At 35.9% G+C, this 19,349-nt stretch overlaps 1 protein-coding gene across 3 annotated transcripts in view; it reads right to left on the reverse strand.

Annotated features, from left to right (window-relative positions):
* The window catches only part of Dym (dymeclin), a 369,953-nt gene that overhangs the window by 323,652 nt on the left and 26,952 nt on the right, over positions 1-19,349 (reverse strand). For all 3 annotated transcript variants that reach the window (XM_047527019.1, XM_047527018.1, XM_047527017.1), the window contains exon 2: positions 15,442-15,628. In XM_047527019.1, coding sequence (XP_047382975.1) covers positions 15,442-15,581 — 140 coding nt within the window. In that variant the 5' untranslated portion in view covers positions 15,582-15,628. The remainder of the gene's footprint in view (positions 1-15,441; positions 15,629-19,349) is intronic.

Raw genomic sequence — 19,349 nt, forward strand, 5'->3', positions numbered from 1 at the left:
CACTTTCAAAATGTGCTCACCAAACATACTACCTCTCAATTTAACCACTACCATCAATTAACAAAACTCAAGACACTATATGTGGATTTTCAAACTGTGTGTGAACAGATTGCAAAGTTGAATATTTAAGTCCCAGAGTCTGCATTCTCTACTGGTATAACCCATTCACATTACTTAGTTTGAGTCTCAGTTTCCTCCTCAGTAAAAAGGAAGGATACTACCACCTCATGTAAGTTGTAAAGAACATATGGCAATGTAAGGAAAGTGCCCAGCACAGATCAATCAAGTTTCCTAACCCTCAACAGTCACAACAACAACAAAAACCCCACCAGTATTAAACTGTCAAACATGAATTCCTTAATACACTTAAAAGTAATTTACCAGCACTGCCTTCCCCTGTTAGGCAGGAGGGAAGCAGGTAAAACTTTGGCAGTTCCACATAAAAGCAGGTGATCTGCCAGGCATGGTGGTGCACTACTATAATCCCAGCCCCTCGGGAGGCAGGAGAATTGCAAGTTCAAGGCCAGACTCAGAAACTTAGTGAGACTCTCTCAAAATAAAAAATAAAAAGGGTTAGGGATATTGATCAGAGGTTAAGCACCCCAGGTTCAATCCCTGGTACAAAAAAAAGAAAGAGAAAAGAAAGGGTCCTGTTTCTTGATTGCGGTAATGGTTATATGAATCTACACATGTGATAAAACAAGATAATGCTATGTATAATTTTAATACACCAATTAAAAAATATGAAAACATATAGTATAATGCTATACAGGCACACACAAATGGATGCATGTGTGACCAATCAGTGAGTTCTAGGGATTGTACCATGTCAGTTTCCTGGTTTTAATATTGCATTGTAGTTGTGCAAGATGTTACAGTTAAGCAAAGGGTGCTAGGAGCCTCCCTGTACATTTTTTTGCAACTTTCCATGAATCTAAGTTATTTCTAAATAAGTCTGAAAAAGTGAGCCATAAAAATAAAAAACTACTCAAACTTACACAAAAAAGTTAAATAAATGTACACATCTTTAAAATATATACAAACACAATTCACATGAACAACATCATGCTGTGCAAACGGTTTATAATTGGCTTTCACCACTGAACACACCATAGATTCTTTTCCTTTTTTATGAACATATAATCATTTTTAATGGTTATGTTGTTCCAACATGCAGATTTTTATTTATTTATTTATCCAATCTCCTTACTTGTGTATATTTAAGTTGTTAGCAATTTTCTGCTATCATAAAAACTGTTATAGAAGTCTTTATACATGTATCTTTCTACATACATTTCTGAAATTGCCTCCTTTAGCATAAATTCTAAAAGTGCAATGGCTAGGTAAATGAAAACTTCCGTACTAAAGAGTTTCATAAATTATATGACAGAAAGATTTAACCAATTACCCACCAACACTGCTTAACTGTGGCTTGTAAGTGCCCACATAATGTTAAATTTATAAAATTGTAAACTCAGATCTTTTGGCACCCAATCTTGTGGTCTTTATACTTAGACAAGTATGGATTGGCAGTAAGTAATCATAAGATTCTTTATTACAAATATAGCCATCACATCCCTAAAATGGCCTATAGGGAGGAATTCATGAAGGATAGGATGTCTATCTAACCAACTATTACCACATCACCATAAATGTAGAACAAATTCTATTCACACTTCTATTGGTGAATACTATTCTATACTATTCACTATTCTTTACTTGTATCAGGTAATCAATTTTTGAATTAAATAACATGGAGGATGAGGTACGTCATTGTACAGTTTACAACTCCTCTGTATTTAAACTCCATTTACAATCTTCTGGCATGAAAAATGGCTCTGGTCTTAACTTCAAGAATGGTCTGGCAGTGGAGCCAACTGTGGTGGTGCACACCTGTAATCCCAGCAACTCAGGAGACTGAGGCTGATGAATTGTAAGTTCCAGACCAGCCTTACCAACTTAGTGAGACCCTGCCCCAAAAGAAAATTTTAAAAATAGGGCTAGGAGTATAGCTCAGATGTAGAGCACCACCACCCCCGGGTTAAATCCCTAGTATCTCAAAAAAAGAGAGAGAGAAGAAAACGAGGTGAGAAAGAGAGAGAGAGAAGAAGGAAGAGGAGGAGGAGGAGGAGGAGGAGGAGAGGGAGGGATCGAGGTAGGAAAAAGAAAATAAGAAAAATGACTGGGGGTGTAGCTCAAACATAAAATCTATAGGTTTAGAATTCCATCCCCAGAACCTAAAATTTTTTTTAATTTAAAAAAAGAATGATCTAATAAACATGCACAAATGTTCAGTTGTGATAGAAAAATAAAAATTTAGCAAATATTGTGGATAATACTTTTCATTATAAAGAGGGATGATCAACTGTATTAGCCACTGAAGCAGAAAATGCCTCCAAATGTCACTGGCCACAATTCAGGAGGTGATAAAAGAGAAACGACCCTTGGTGAGTAGAAAATAAGATGATAGATGACTTGTACCTATAATAAAACCATATTTTGACAGGAAACTACTTTTTTAATATTCCCTAATTCCCTAATATATATTCCCTAATTCATGGCTCTCTGCCCTTATTTTGCTTTTAGGTATACCAGCTCCATATTTAAATTTCAATAATGACAGATAATAAACTCATAGTTCAAATCTTTTAAAGAAAAGTAATTGGGGATGTGAGGGTGACATGGTGCGAAATCTATCACCCCATTGATCACCAGAGTTGATTCGGCTGATCTCATTGGCTAGGTGGGTGTCCCTTCCTCCCTCACTGCTCCACATGCGTCCCTCCCAAAGCGACACGCTTAGTCAAAGAGGACAACCTTCCCCAACAGAGGAGGACCTTTCTTTGGTCAAGGGTATACAAGTAGCTGCACTCCCCTGCTAGATCCTCCAAACACTTGGTGTAGCCACTCTGGAAAGCAGTGTGGAGATTCCTCAGAAAACTTGGAATGGAACCACCATTTGACCCAGTTATCCCACTCCTCGGTTTATACCCAAAGGACTTAAAATTAGCATACTATAGTAATGCAGCCACATCAATGTTTATAGCAGCTCAATTCACAATAGTGATATTGTGGAACCAAACTAGATACCCTTCAATAGATGAATGGATAAAGAAACTGTAATATTCACAATGAAATATTATTCAGCCATAAAGAATAATAAAATTAGGGCATTTGCAGATATATGGATGGAATTGGAGAATATCATGCTAAGTGAAATAAGCCAATTCCAAAAAACCAAAGGCTGAATGTTTTCTCTGATAAGTGGATGCTGATACATAATGGGGTGGCGGGAGTGAGAGAAGAAAGGAGAAACTTCAGATTTCGTAGAGGGAAATAAGAGGGGAAGGAGGTGGGGGTGTGCAAGACAGTGGAATGAGACAGACATCATTATCCTATGTACATGTACGATTACATGAATGGTATGAATCTACATTGTGCATAACCACAGAAATAAAAAGTTGTACACCATTTGAGTCAATGAATCAAAATGCAGTCTGTAAAAATAAAAAAAGAAAACTCTTTACTAAAATAAAACAAGAAAAAGAAAAAGAAAATGGGCACAAAGCTATTGGGAAAAAATTAAAATACACTTCTGAACACAGATTTGTTGAACAATCAAACTATAATTATGAGGTTCATAAAATAAATACAATGATTAAGTCCCTTTCACTGAAAATTCTGCTATAAATTGCTTCAAACTTGACACTTTATATTAATAATGTCATTTTTCAGTCCACAACATACCTATTCTGATAAATATATAGTATTTGTCGGTTTAAGACATAACCTGAAAAAATTAACAAGTAACCATTCAGAAAAGTATAGAAGCATTTCTGAAGACTCCCCCCTCCTGCCCTTACCTTAGCAAAAAGAATTACAGACATCATTCACAAAACGAATACGAATCAGCCCATTCAGTGGTTACACTGTGAGAAAGTTAATGTTTTAAAAGGACCTATTCATAGCAAAAAGTCAAAGGATAAAAACCACATATAAATTTATCAATGAAATTTTTAATGCACCCAACAGAACCAAAAACGTGTTTATACTTATGTGATTCACAGACAATTCTGTATTCTGTCATTCAGCTGCCAAAATGAAACAATTGTAGCCACTAAACTGTCAAAACTCAGGGAACTACCATGCTAGATAATGTTGTATTTATTTTCTCAAGAAAGCAAGAGGGAAAAAAGGACTTAAAAAAATCAGAATCTGGGCTGGCGTTGTGGCTCAGTGGTAGAGCGCTCAACCAGCATACGTGAGGCCCTGGGTTTGATCCTCAGCACCACATAAAAATAAAATAAAGGTATTGTGTCCACCTACAGCTAAAATAAAAACATGTTTTAAATTTTTTTTAAAAAAATCAGAATCCAACCAAGAGTGAGAAAAAAATCAAGGGTACACTGGACTAAAACTTGCTTGCTCCTTTATTTTAATGCTTTAAACAGTGCTAATTGTTTCTCCCCAATGAAACTTCAAAGTTTAAGGGAGTAGTTACTCCTAGGCAAAAGCAATCATTTTCTAAAATAATTCTGCATAGAAAAGTACAAAGGGAAGAACAAGAAATAAAATTTCTAACTCAAAATGCAAAAACTGAACTTCCTGTGGCTCCTCAATTTGAGAAAATAAAGATGCCAAGAAAAGTATTAAATTATGTATTCCATTAGTAAAATGGCCTAGGACATTATTTTGGTCAACATCCAAGCAAACGAATGATGAAAGAACTAGAAAAGAATTTAGAAGATAGTTTAGTAGCTATCCCAGGCCCACCTCTGCGACAGAGCAGATTGTTTTAATTTGAAAAGTTCTAATAAAATTGTACATAAAGTATGCCAAAGAGAATAAAAATATAAAAAACAGGCACCAAAGAGTCAAAGAAAAAAATAATTTTACAATCATTTAATTGTTTCTTTCAGTTAGAAACTCGTGACCCAATTCAATAAAATCTCTTTCCCCATTTCTCAAATGGGGAAAGAAATTAAGAAACCTTGAAAAAGGATCATTCAGGCAGTTCCCCCTAAGTAGAGAGAAGATACACTACACTACAGATAGGTAAAAATACTAGACAAATGAGCTATCAGCTTGCATACATTATTCTGAATAATGGCATTCAGACATAAGGTACCTGTGACTATGACCTGTACCTTTCAAAAAGCTTGAAAACATGAATATATTTATAGTGATTAACAGATAATTAAATGTCATAGCTCTTTGTCATTACTTGAAGCTCAGACTGGGAGTAATCTATGTTTCCCAAAGGAGACAGTGTCACAAAATGGGTAACAGAATACATCTCTGGAGTTACATAAACCTGATTTAAATTTGGTCCTTACCAGTACTTGCTGTGTAATAATGTACAACCCTTCTAGACCTTAGTTTTCCCATACATGGGATAATGATAGATATGAGAACTAAACAACGAGACAGATGTACCTAAGGCAATGAGCCCAGCAACTGGCACACAGAAAGTACTCAATACACAACTGGTAAATTAACAATGATGTTTATGTTAGTGAAGATTCTTAGCAGAATATAAGTTTCTTTTATTATAAGGAAAATCTCTGAAAGAAAAATCAGTGTAAATCAGAATTTAATAATGCTATCATGTACAATCACAAGAACAGGATTCTAATAAGTTATACTCCATATATGTATAACATATCAAAATACACTCTACTGTCATGTATACCTAAAAAGAAAGCATTTTTTGAAATTTTTAAAAAGAATTTATCAGGCCCAATGTGGTGGCGGTAGCTCACACCTGTGGTCCCTGCAGCTCTAGAGGCTGAAGCAGGAGGATCACAAGTTCAGAGTCAGCCTCAGCAACTTAATGAGGCCCTGAGCAACCCAGCAAGACCCTATCTCTAAATAAAATATAAAAAGGGCTAGGGATGTGGCTCAGTGGTTAAGAACCACTGGGTTCAATCCCTGGTACCAAAAAAGAAAAAAAGAATATAACAATGCTAAAGAAAAATAGGAGCTCTTTAAAAGAATTTATAAGTTTTACAAAGTGAATTTTAAAAAACATTATATGATAAGGCATATACATACAATGGATATTATGGCACATGCTACGATATGGCTGTAACTTGAAAACATTATGCAAGTAAACTAAAGCAATCATGAAAGGGTGACTGTTGTACAATTCCACTTATATAAGATATCTAGAGTAAGCAAATTCATACAGAGAGAAAGTTACACTAGAGGTTACCAAGGACTGAAGAGAGCGGGGAATGGAAGTTAGTACTATTTAAAAGGTACAACATTTCTGTTTCAGTTGATGAAAAGGTTCTGAAAATGAAGAGTGAGGGTAGTTGTATAACACTACTTAACAACACCAAATTACACATTTTAAAATGTTTCTAAAAGGTAAATTTTATGTTGTGCACATTTTAATCACAATAATAAATTCTGTTAGTAAAATCTTACCACATTATAGGACAGTTAGTAAATTATAGTAAACTAGACTCAATTCCCAAATATCAAAATTAAAACATGCTCATTTCTAGAATACCAGAAAACATAAAAAAATCTTTAACCTGGCCGAAATTCCCTGGGATATTTGTTCCCTTGCTCACCCTTCCACCACACTCACCTTCTTGTATTCTAACATGCAGAACTTACTCCTGCTTCAGGTTCTCTATGCTTTTCTTCCCTCTACCTAGAATACTCTTCCCTGGAATTCGCAAGGCTCACTCCCTGGTGCCACAGGCGTCTCTGTTCTGAAACACTGCTATCTCAGGGTGTCCTTATCTGAAGAAACCTCCTTCTTACATTTACTCCCATTACATCCCTTTCTATGGCCTGGCTCTGTTTGCTTCTTTTTTATACTTGGGACTTCCAAGAATGACCTTATATATTTTTTCATTCATTATTAATCTATTCCACTAACATATAAACTGCATAAGGGCAAAATACTTTGTCTCTCATGTTTTCAACCCTTAAGAACAGTGCCTGTTAAATGGGAGGTGCTCAATAACTATTTTTTAGGTTAAGTAATCAAAAAAGATTCTTTTATTAAAAAGGATATATAACAATAAATTAATTCAAAAACATATAATAGTGATACAGTATAATACAATTTTAGAAAAAAAGAAAAAAATATATAAATACATATCCACATAGAGGACATGTGTATTTCTATAAAAGCAACAAAGAATACATACCAAAATATCAACTGTGACTGTCTTTCTGTGATGGAAAAACATGACTATTTTTCCTTTTGTTTCTGTGTTTACTGACTTCTCCATAATGAAAGATTACTCAAGTGGTTAGAAAGGATTATTTTACTGGAATATCGACCATAAAGAATTCATCTACTTATATAACTAGGGATTAAGCACAAAGACTTGTTTACAAGGAAATTCTTCATACTTTCTGTATAATAGAGTGCAGTAAGAATGAAATGGTTGACATTAATTAAATAACTCATGGATATTCATAAACTAGACTACAACCAATTAAAATTATGTTATAGGAAAACACTAACAGGAGGAAAATGTGAGTTAAAGAAACAATGTGTAGAATATAATGAAAACATTTTAAAATGAGAACTAAAAGGATATGAATAGTTACTCCTGATTGTTATTTTTACCATTTTTGCCTTCTTTGTGTCTTTTTGTATTTAAAAGTATCAAAAATGAACATATACGACTATGGTACTCAGAAAAAGGAGTTGTAAATGACTGTGCCAAATGCTATCTTTTTGCCTTATATGAGCACCATCTAGTGTTCAGTACATGTAATATAATTTTCATAATGCAATCAACATTTCTGAACAGTAGCATTTATAAAAAATACATTTAAGCAAAAAGACAAATATTATTCTCAGTGTCTGACAATTTTTAAAACAGCTGAACAACTAATTCAAGAGTCATATGACTAAATCATCAGGATAAAGAGATCATCAGAAAACTGATTAAATTTCTGTTTATGTTCATTCCTCAAACATTTTAAACTCTCAAGACAGGGTCCTTGTTCTCCTTTTAAACTAATAGATAATTACTCTTTGAAAGAAAAGGAAAGTCAAACATTTTATGTGTATTGTGGTGTTTTATGGTCCCTATACATTTCTGTGGCAGGGATTTTTCTTTCCATTTTACAGAAGCAGCAACAGACTCAATGAGATTAAGTAGCTTGCCTGAGTTCACAGAGTTGGTAAGTAGTGGAACTGAGCTGCAAGTCAAGGTCAGTCTGGCTCCAAAATCTATATTCCCCACTATGCTTCTCTCCCTCCATTCTTCACACCTCACCCAAAATCACTGAACTTCTGAGGTGCTTTACCACTGAGCTACATCCCCAACTCTTTTTATTTTTTATTTTTTGAGATATGATCTCACTAAGTTGTTGAGGATCTCATTAAGTTGCTGAGACTGGTCTTGAACTCACAATCCTCCTGCTTCAGCCTCCTGAGTGGCTGGGATTTCAGACATGCACCACTGCACCCAGCTTCACAGAACCTTTTGACAAAACAATTCCGCTTAAAAGTACACAAGTTGTTGCCATATTGCTTAGTTTTGCTCTCAGACCTAGAACTTTAAGCTCATTAAATATTAGTCCTAAATAAATATCAACTTAAACCAAAAGAACTTTTAAAACATATTATTCTATATAATGTTAGGTGGATAATGTCAGCTTTTATAGGGATCTAAGATTTTCCATTTCCTATGTAACACAGAAAGTCAGACCTTCATCACATCATGGGTACATTACTACAGATGCCTCAGATTTGGTTTCTCTGTCCTAGTTATTATTTCCTGCTCTTTCCAACCTATCACTCAGTCTATTTAAATAGCAAGCTCCCTAAAACAATGCTTTCACCAAATCCACCCAACAAGAGCCCACAATGAACTCTACTTCTAATACTTAGCTTTCTAACAGGTATGTCAAAAATAGGTGAGCGGCACGTAGATTTTTATTTCTCCGGACAGCCTTCTGTGGTCAGAATTCGAATCCCTGAGAGCTTCTAGGCCTCTCTAGACCTGAACAGCCTGGTCAGTTGTTTGAAACTCTAGGAAAAATGTTGGGAAGCATTTTGAATGCTCCCTAAAATCTTCCCAATCTATTACACTTGCTTCTCATGCCCTCCCAACACAAACTGGAAGGGTTTATAGAAGTCATTTGGTCACACTTCCTTCACAGTACAAGAAATCATTTCTACTTATATGTATAAGGTTACTCATTGCTGCATTATATGAAATGACAAAACACTGAAAGTAATCTAAGTGATAAAAGTAAATGGCTGGGTGCAGTAGCACACACTTGTAATCCCAGCGGCTTAGGAAGCTGAGGCAAGAAGATCGAGAGTTCAAAGCCAGCCTCAGGAACTTGGTGACACTGTAAGCAACTCAGTGAGACCCTGTCTCTAAATAAAATATAAAGAAGGGCTGGGTATGTGGCTCAGTGGTTAATTGACTACAGATTCAATCCCTGGTTAAAAAAATAAAAATAAAAAAGTTAATGATTATATTAATTTTGGTAGACTCAGCAATGATGTACTGTGCCTCCATCAAGAAGAATGAGGAAGCAAATACATTCAAGGTTCTCTAAGATACACTCAATACAAAAGACACAAAGTGAAGAAGCATGCATAATACACATGCCATTTTGACTAAAAAGAGGGTGATATATGTGCATATTTGTATGCATATGTACAAAATATCTTTTGAATGAATATTTAAGTAAACTGATAACACTGATTGCCTGTGGGGAAGAGAATCAGGCATACAGGGGGGACAAAGGATAACCTCGGTATCCTCTGGGTTTTGAATCACAAAAAAATGGGTTATCTTTTTAAGCAAAAATAAATAAAATTATAATTTTAAAAATTCCATCTCCAGACACCATAGCCCCTTCACTTCTCATACCACTGCCAATGCTGGGAGGGCTCTAACATTCAGAGCAAGCCCTGTAACCAACATTTTCCTTTGGCAGGCCAATATCCACTGGCCCACATCTGCAGACTGAGCTATGTTCTGCCCCAATGACTTAGGCCATGTACTTTTCAAATGTGTGAACTCTCTTGTTCTTGCTGGCTGTCTCTAAATCACCCACCCACTTCGGGGCTCTGTTCATATTCTGATGCTTCCAAAATGCTTTCCAGAATCCTATAATCATGACCATCCCACCAAGGACAATATACCATCTAAAACTGTACTTTGGAACATGTACATCTGATTTTATATTTCAACTGTTTTTTAGAAAAGGAAAAACTTTGTAGTCAAGAAGTAATAACTTCCAGCTATGCACATGCCTGTAATCCCAGCTACTCAGGAGTCTAAGACAGTAGGATTGAAAGTTGAGGTCAGCCTGTACAACCTAATGAGACTCTGATGTAAGACAGAATTTTTTTTTTTTGTAAGACAGAATTTTTAAAAAGAGTTGGGGGTATAGTCAGCAGTAGAGCACTTGCCTGGCATGCAGGAGGACCCCTGGGTCCAATCCCCAGTACCATTAAAAAAAAAAAAAAAAAAAAAGTAATAATTTCTCCTGAAGGACAAAGTGACTACCACAAGGGAAGCAATTAAAATATCAAATCAAATAAAAACCTGATCATGTCTTTCTGATTAAAATCCTTCAATGGTATCTGCTGGAATCAGAACAAAGTTGAAATGCCTTAGTATTCTTTAGAAATACGCTCGAATCTTCCAAACCATCTCCCCTTACCACTCCTCTTCACTTCTGAAAACTTGGCATGTTCTTCCCTACCATTGGGCTTTCCTCCCTCCTGCTGTTCCCTCTACCTGGACCAATCTTCTGCTCCCAGCCCCTACTCCTCTGACTCAGGTCTCAGTTCAAAGGTCATCTCTGGCTGCCTTCAGAAAGGAATACTGAGGTAGCTGAGGGATAAGGATGGGAAGGTGACTTCATTAAATATCTGTTGGTATGTTCTGAGACTCAAACCTGGGAATTAATTACCTTTGAAAACATAAGTGAAATAAATAATATGAACCACTTCTTCCAGGAAAACTCTGACCCAACCTGCTCATTCCAACTTCGGTGAGGGGATACTCCTGGTATATGCATGCTTCCCTGTATGCTTCCATAACAGCCCTGATCACGCTTCACCAAAGCCGACGCTGACATACAAATAAGATTACAAGCCCTTTGAGAACAAGTGGTCTCTTCTATCTAGCTCACCATTATAGCTTGAGAAACAAATAAATACCAGATGGATCAATACACAGTGAAAGGTCACCTGGTCCTTCAGTTCTAAATGAAAAGCATGACACACATGAGTACGGTCACATAAACCATAACTTCACGTGGGAATATTCAGATGTCTACAAACTGAAAAAACAATAAGCACAGATTTGTTTTGCATTTTTGCTACTATTATGGAATTTAGAAACAAAATCAGTCATGTAAGTAGCTTAAAAATATTTTATTAAGAAAAATAAATAGTATATTATGTAAACTTTACTCTTAATTATTCTTGATTTCAGAACTTTGCTTCACAAGTAATAATAAGGTGAAAAATTTAAAACTATTAAAGAATCTAAGTAGGATTTTGCAACCAGGCCTGGAAGCTCTAACAAAATCAGTTTACTCTGGTGCTAAAAATGGTTAATAATAAAGAACAATCAGATTAGTCCTGAAGGCTTCTAAAACTTGGCAGATATTAATTTGTGGCTGCAAAAACAGGCTGTACTTGAAGATAGTACCTATTTCAGGAATGACCAAATCTCTGAAATATCTGGATTCATAGTTTTTCCCAACAGAGACTCATCTTAGCCCTGAATGATTCATAAACAAGGTAATCCTAGCCCCTGACTGTCAAGGGGGCACCTGCTACCTCAAAGTCTACTCAATCTCAAGGTTTTGTTTTGGGTTTCAGGGATTAAACCCAGGGGAGCTTAAACACTGAGCACAACCCCAGGCATTTAATCTAAATTTTGAGACAGGGTCTTGCTAAGTTGCTCAGGATCTTGCTAAGTTGCTGAAGCTGGCTATGAACTTGCAATCCTCCTACCTCAGCCTCCTGAGCCATTGGGACTATAGACATGCACCATTACACCCAGCTCTCAATTTCAAAGCCACACAATAAATACTATCACTAGGGAGCGAGGAAGTCTCAAACAGAAAGTATACTCCATCAAAATTATACATAACCCCATAAGTGACATCTCTAACAGTCTCACCCACACACACATAGACCCACAATGTGTGGTGTATTCCCTTTAGAGCTTTTTACCTAAGATTCACTTATGTCCCTTTTATTAACTGGGTGAATTAAGAAAAGAAATCACAACAAAAAGAATAAACGCATGAGAAGAGCAAAAGATATTTTAGAAAAGTAGTAATTAACAGAACAATTATAAAGTCATAATAACTTAAACTGCAAGGCATTAGCACAACTATGGCAAACGTGGAGGTCAGAAAGACAAAAATGACAGATTATTCCCATCGCTGTTTCTTAGATCCATCTCTTTTCTCACTGTTCTGGAGTGCCAGCTCCACACAATAGTCTTTGTTTATCCATGGTTTCAATTTTCAGAGTTTCAGTTACCCAAAGCCAACCACGGTCTGAAAATATTACATTGGAAAGTCCAGAAATAATTCCTAAGTTTTAAATTATCTGTCTTTCAATAGCACCGTGCTTGTATACAGGGTTTGGTACCATCTGCAGAGTCAAACATTCACAGAAGGTGGATAATTCTACAGAAAAACTTAACCAACTTCTTAAAAACATTTTCTTTTTTTTTTTTTTAAATGGAATGATGGGGAAAAGTGGCAGGGGTAGGGAGGGGATACCTCTTTTCTAGATTTTAAAAATATTTAAGATATGTAACAACCAAATGCAATGTATGCACCATATTTGGTTTTTAGTTAGGTTCCTATATATAATAAATGAACTATAAAACAACTGGAGAAATTTAAATGTGAACTAGGTAGCAGGAACAAATTTTGTTAATTTTGTTGTTATGTAAAAATGTCCTTACTAATTTACTTTAAAGTTATGTAAGCTAAAAAAATGATGAAACAAATATGGAAACACAATGTCTAATAACTAATGTTCAATAACAACTAAATGTCTAATGGACAAAATGTGGTGTATATATATATATATATATATATACACGATGGAATGTCACTGAGGAATAAAAATAAATGGAAGTACTGGGTACATGTTATAATGTGTGAACATTATGCTAAGTAAAAGACACCACATACAAAAGAGCACATATCTTATGGTTCCATTTATGTGCAATATCTAGAATAGGCAAACCAAGAGACAGAAAGTAAATTAGAGCTAACTAGTGTGGGGGCATTGGGGAGAAAATGGGGAGTGACTGTTAATGCCTATGAGAAAAGGTTCCTTAATTTGTGATGATAATCTTCTAAAACTGACTGGAGATGTTTGTGCAACTCTGTGAATATGTTAAAAATAATGAATTATAGACTTGTGGATCATATCTCAAAAATGTTTTAGTTTTCTATTGCTGCTATAAAAGTTGCCACAAATAAAGTAGTGTAAAATAATGAAATTTTATTATCTTACAGCTCAGAAGTCTGACACATGTCTCAGTGAGCTAAGATCAGGATGTCAGGCTATAGGACGAAATCAGTCTTCTTATCCCCTTCAGTTCCTCAAGGATGCTCACCTTTCTAGACTCATGACCCCCTCCTCTAATTTCAAAACCAACCAGGGTAAGCTAAGTCCTCCTCTGTCACATCACATGACTATGACTTTTTTGCTCTTTTTTTTTTTTTTTTTTTTTTTTTTTAGCGGGGGCCGGGGGTACCAGAGCATTCAACCACTGAGTCACATCCTAGCCCTATTTTGTATTTTATTTATATAGAGATTGGGTCTCACTGAGTTGCTTAGCACCTTGCTTTTGCTGAGGCTGGCTTTGAACTATCGATCTTCCTGCCTCAGCCTCCCGAGCTGCTCCTGCTTGGATTACAGGCATGTGCCACTGTGCCCAGCCCTGGCTTGTTCTTAGTCCCCTGCTTCCTCTTTTACTTTTAAGAATCTTTATGATCACACTGGACCCACCTGGATAATCCAAATTATCTCCCTATTTTAAGATCAGCTGATTAGCAACCTTAAATCCATTTGCTCCTCTAATTCCTCTTTGCCACGTAACAACATTCACAAATCATGGGAACTAGGACATAGACATCTGAAGGCAGGAAACTATTCAGTCTCTTACAAGAAGGTTATTAAAAATATATTTTTTTAAAAGTCTACTTATTGAATACACGAAATTCAATATTCTAGTTATCCTACATTATATGTCAAGTTTTATAATGAAGGGTTAAAATTAGCTACTATTTTTCATCTACCAAATTTTCTACAATTCAAAGTAAAAAGTTCATTAAATTGACAAAGATGTGGAGAAACAGGCTCTCTCTTACATTGTTCATAGGAGTATAAATTGGCAAAACTACCATGGAGCACAGGTTGGCATATTTACCAAAATTACAAACTGGCCACAGTGGCATATGCCTGTAATCCCAGTGACTTGAGAGGCTGAGGCAAAAGGATCCCAAGTTGAAGGCCAGCATGGGCAACTTAATGAGACCCTCAGTGACTTAGGGAGATCCTATCTCAAAATAAAAAACAAAAAAGGACTGAGGAGGTAGCTCAGTGGTAAAGTGCCCCTGGATTCAATTCCCAGGATAAAGGAAAAAAAAATTATAGAAGCACTTACACTTTGACCCCACAATTCTACTTTAAGGAATTTATAGTAGAGGCAGAATCCTATAAGTAAGAAATGATGTATACAACATCATCTGTTAAAACAAGAGACTAGAAACAGTCTAAATGTTCATCAAATAGAAAACTGAATAAATATATTCCCCAGTTGGCCTGTGTCCATTAAAAAGAAAAAGATATTTTCATGTAGTCTTATGTATACAATACATATTTTACTTAACTCTGGGGAAAAAGCCAGAAACAGAATAGCATATATATTCTATCATTTGTACTTAAATAATTGTATAAGACTATATGGAATATATGCTTAAATAACCTTGGACTATCTCTGAAGGATTCAAAATAAACTGCTGCTGCACACAGTGATGCATGTCTTATAAGCCCAGTGGCTCAGGAGGCTGAGGCAGGACGATTAAATGTTGAAAGTCAGCCTCAACAAAAGCAAGGTGCTAAGCAACTCAGTGAGACCCTGTCTCTAAATAAAATACAAATAGGGCTGTGGTTCAGTGGTCAAATGCCCCTGAGTTCAATCTCCAGTACCAAAAAAGGAAAAGAAACTACTACTGGCAATCATTTCTTAAGAAAGGAGGTGGTGAAGTAAAAAGAAAAGGAAAGAAAAACTTATTTCCTACTGTTCATACCTTTTGGATTTTCTATTAGTACATGTATGACAGACAGATCGAATAAACACTAAAAAATATTTTTTAAAAGTAGCATGTCACACGAGTTCAGATGGCCTTCTATATGAATTTTTCAATTTCCGGGTAATCTCTTACCTGCTAGTTGGTGCAGGGAAAGAAAACGAGAGAAGCTGATTCCAGAATGGGTCATTCTCAGAGACAGATTCTGTGCCTGATAACTTTTTTAAGTACTCATTTTTAGGAAGATCACTGATCCTGCTGCTGTTTGATCCCATCTTCTAAAGTGGTGAGATAACTTACACCTTCATTTCCACAGTACAACCTATAAAAATGGAGAAAAAATTCAAACTTGTTCAAATAGTCATCATATAACTTTTCCTGTCTTTAACCTACATATAAAAAACTATAAGCTTACTAAAGGAAATCTCATCTCTCCTTATTTGCAAGTGTATTAGACATCAGATACAAAGTTGCAAGGGGAAAGATAGGGCTAAAAATCTTAGTCAACACAAACATAAAAATCCAAATCTATACTTGTACCTTAGATCTTAGGATGGGCCTACCTCTACTTATAAAAATGTCTCAAAGCATATTCATACTGATGGTAACTTATTATTATTATTTTTTTAGTAGTAGTAGATGGACACAATACCTTTATCTTATTTATTTTTATGTGGTACTGAGAATCAAACCAGGGCCTCACACATGCGAGGCAAGCACTTCACTGCTGAGTGCCAGCCCCAACCCCTGACATTCCGAAAATGAGACTCATTTACAATTGAGACAATGGTGTAGAGAAATACAGAGACCAGTCGTTGGTGGTGCACACTGTAATGCCAGCCACTCAGGAATCAGGTGAGAAGATCTTGAATTTTAGGTCAGTGTGAGCAACATAGTGAGACCCTGTCTCAAAAAGGGACAGGAGGGGATGGGGGCAATTATAGAGACTGGAAGGCATGAATGTGTAAGGAGGAGAAAATAGTTCAAGTAATTACCATGTGCTACCAACATGTACAGTGGGGTTGACCTGAATTACCTGCTTCTCCTCAAAGAGCTCCCAATTCTAAAGGAATCACATTCTCTCTCATTCTGCTAAGCATACATATAATATTTGTTGACATACTCCTTCACTAAACCTTGAATTTTTGATGATAGAAGCTTTTAATTCATCTTTCTATTCCTATTACTTAGATAAGCATGTAAGAGGCATTCCCTAAACAATGTTGAAAAGAATGAGTGACTTAATAATTATCCATAAAGCTCTTCAATATTTGTTGTTCTTACACAAATGGTATGCCTTTACGCCATGTACAGAGAAACAACATGTATCCCATTTGTTTACAATAATAAAAAAAAAAATATTTGTTGTTCTTGATCATTAAGGAGAAAACTAATCATTCAAATATGAATTACTGTCTTCCTCAAATCACACTTAACATATTTCTAGAACATGTTTTATCTCAATTTTTCAGAATAAGTCTCATTGAATAATAAAATGGCAGTGAGATTAACAATAATTACACTATTTTCACAATGAAAGAAAACTATGTGGGCTCAGTGACCAAAAAAGTTCAGTTCAGATGAGAATTTTTATTAGTAACTGACTTTCTTATTTACGTCCCTCCTTATTCCATAAAGGCAAGGAAGCCAAGGGCAGAATTTGGAAGAATGTCTTCTTGTGTTCTCTACAGAACAGAACTACGCTTATCTGAGGGCATGAGGCTTCCCCAATGCACATGGGCAGCTGGGTCTTAGAAACATGTGTGAGAAACACCAATCTGGCTCCTTGGCTCCTGCCCCTGAACCCATGGCCCCTCTGTTTTCATCCTCCCTAGTCCTGGGGACAGGGACTCCAATAATGGCTGGCTCCAATTCAGTTTCCCTGCCAAGTCAGCTAATTATAAGGTTTAATTTCTTACAATAAGCATTGTTAAGTCAAATTAGAAAATTCTACAAAGAACTATTCTAAAGTGCATAAGTTCCTTACCTTTTATACCCCAAAGCTACGTTATATATTTTAAGCTATTTAAAATTAAAATTTTAATAGTCTTACAATGGGATACAATACATTGGTAAAAAAATGAATGCTATCAGAAAGGCGAGAGGGGCTTCAACAGTATCAATAAATAGTTTCTTAAAGGGGAAAGGAAGCTGGAGATACAGCTAAGTGTGAAGCCCTTGACTAGTATGTGGAAGGCCCTGGTTTTGATAAATGCGGGGGCAGGGGGCAGGGGAGGTGAGAAGGAGAGGTACAGAAGACAGATGAAGTACACAAATAGCAAATATTTACATTTGGTGAAAGACAGTATGTATGTAGGTTTTTGTTATATTACTTTCTATTATCATTTGTTTCATTTTCTTTTTTTTTTCCTAGTACCAGGTACTGAATCCAGGGGTACTTAACCACTGAGCCACATCCCCAGCCCTTTTTATTTTTTATTTTGAGACAGGGTCTTGCTAAGTTTGTCAGGGTCTCACTAAGATTCTCAGGGCCTCACTAAATTGCGGAGGCTGGCTTTGAACTCGTAATCATACTGCCTCAGACTACCAAACTACTGGGATTGCAGGCCTGCACCATTGCACCCGGTTCATACTACTAATATTTAAAAAGAAAAGAATGGTTTTCAACATCTCAAGAGCAATACTTGAAGCTAGATGACAGGAAAGCAATGTCTTTAAAATATTAAAAGGAAATAATTTACTAGAATTCTACGGGTAGCCAAGCTACCAACCAATTCAGTATGCAAGTATAATAAAGACATGTTTTAACTTGTTAATAATCAAAACACAGTCCTGTATCCCTTTCCCAGGAAGGTACTGGAAGATATTCTTCTTCCATATAAGAAAATAAGGCAAGACAAGGAAACACATGGAATTCAAAAAACAGGGATTCAACCTGGCCAATGATGAAGAGAAGTCATAGGACAAAAGCTATGTAGCAGGCCAAGACAAGAGTCAAAACAGCTGCAGGATCTCCAGGTAGAAGTGAAGCTCACTTGATGTGTCTGACTTTATTATGTGAGTATTACAAGACTGTCAGAGAACCTGGAAGTAATGAAAAACTTACATAGAAAACATAGTAAATGATTTTTTAAAGAGTATGTACTTTTGGGAAAATAAAAATTGTTCATGTAGCTCAGTGGCAGAGCACTTGCCTCATGTGTGAAGCACTGGGTTTGATTCCCATCACTGGAGGGGGGGGAAATTAAAGGTATCAGACATATTTAGAGTTGGGGATGCAGCTCAGTAGTAGAATAACTGCGTAGCATGTGTAAGGTCCTGGGTTCATTCCCCAGCCCAGTCCCACCAAAAAAAAAAAAAAAAAAAAAGAAAGAAAGATAAGTTCAACAAAAGTCACATAAAAATCAAAAAGGACTAGGGATGTAGCTCAGTGGTAAAGCTCTCCTGGGTTCAATCATTCATTTGTGTTTATGTGTGTGTGTGTGTGTGTGTGTGTGTGTGTAAATTCACTATCTTCTAAATATTAAAGATTTAACCAAAATTGTTATGTGCCTATATTGAGAAGATTCCAGAAAAAGAGGAGGGAGTAATGATCTAAGAGGGGTGGGAGGGGTGGGAGGGGTGGCAGGGGTGGGGGGGAGGGGAAAAATATAATAAACATCATTACCCTATGTAAACGTAAAAAAAAAATAAAAAAAAATAAAAAAAAAGAATATAGCCTATGTTGTATACAGATGCACTATGAAAAAAAAAAAAAAATCTATAATATTCCTGTATAGGACTCTGGAAAATTTAGGTAGCTTGATATGCACAAAAGCATAATATCTAGGACACCAAGGTGTCTAGAATGATTGGCAACTTAGACTCAGTTACCTGGTTGTGCTACTAAAGTAACACTCCATTGCAATCCATTTGGCTATATTCATTATGGAGTATGAGTCACATGGGGATGAAAATATTTCAAGTATACTGGATACTTTAATGTTGTGACCTGTAATTTGTGGAATTTTCTGAGTTGGAAGGAACAAGGTATTCTTGTGATATCAGTTGAGAGTAGGTAATTGATAAAACTTTAAGATCCT

The sequence above is a fragment of the Sciurus carolinensis genome, chromosome 15 (genome assembly GCF_902686445.1).
Source record: "Sciurus carolinensis chromosome 15, mSciCar1.2, whole genome shotgun sequence".
NCBI classification, from domain to species: domain Eukaryota; kingdom Metazoa; phylum Chordata; class Mammalia; order Rodentia; family Sciuridae; genus Sciurus; species Sciurus carolinensis.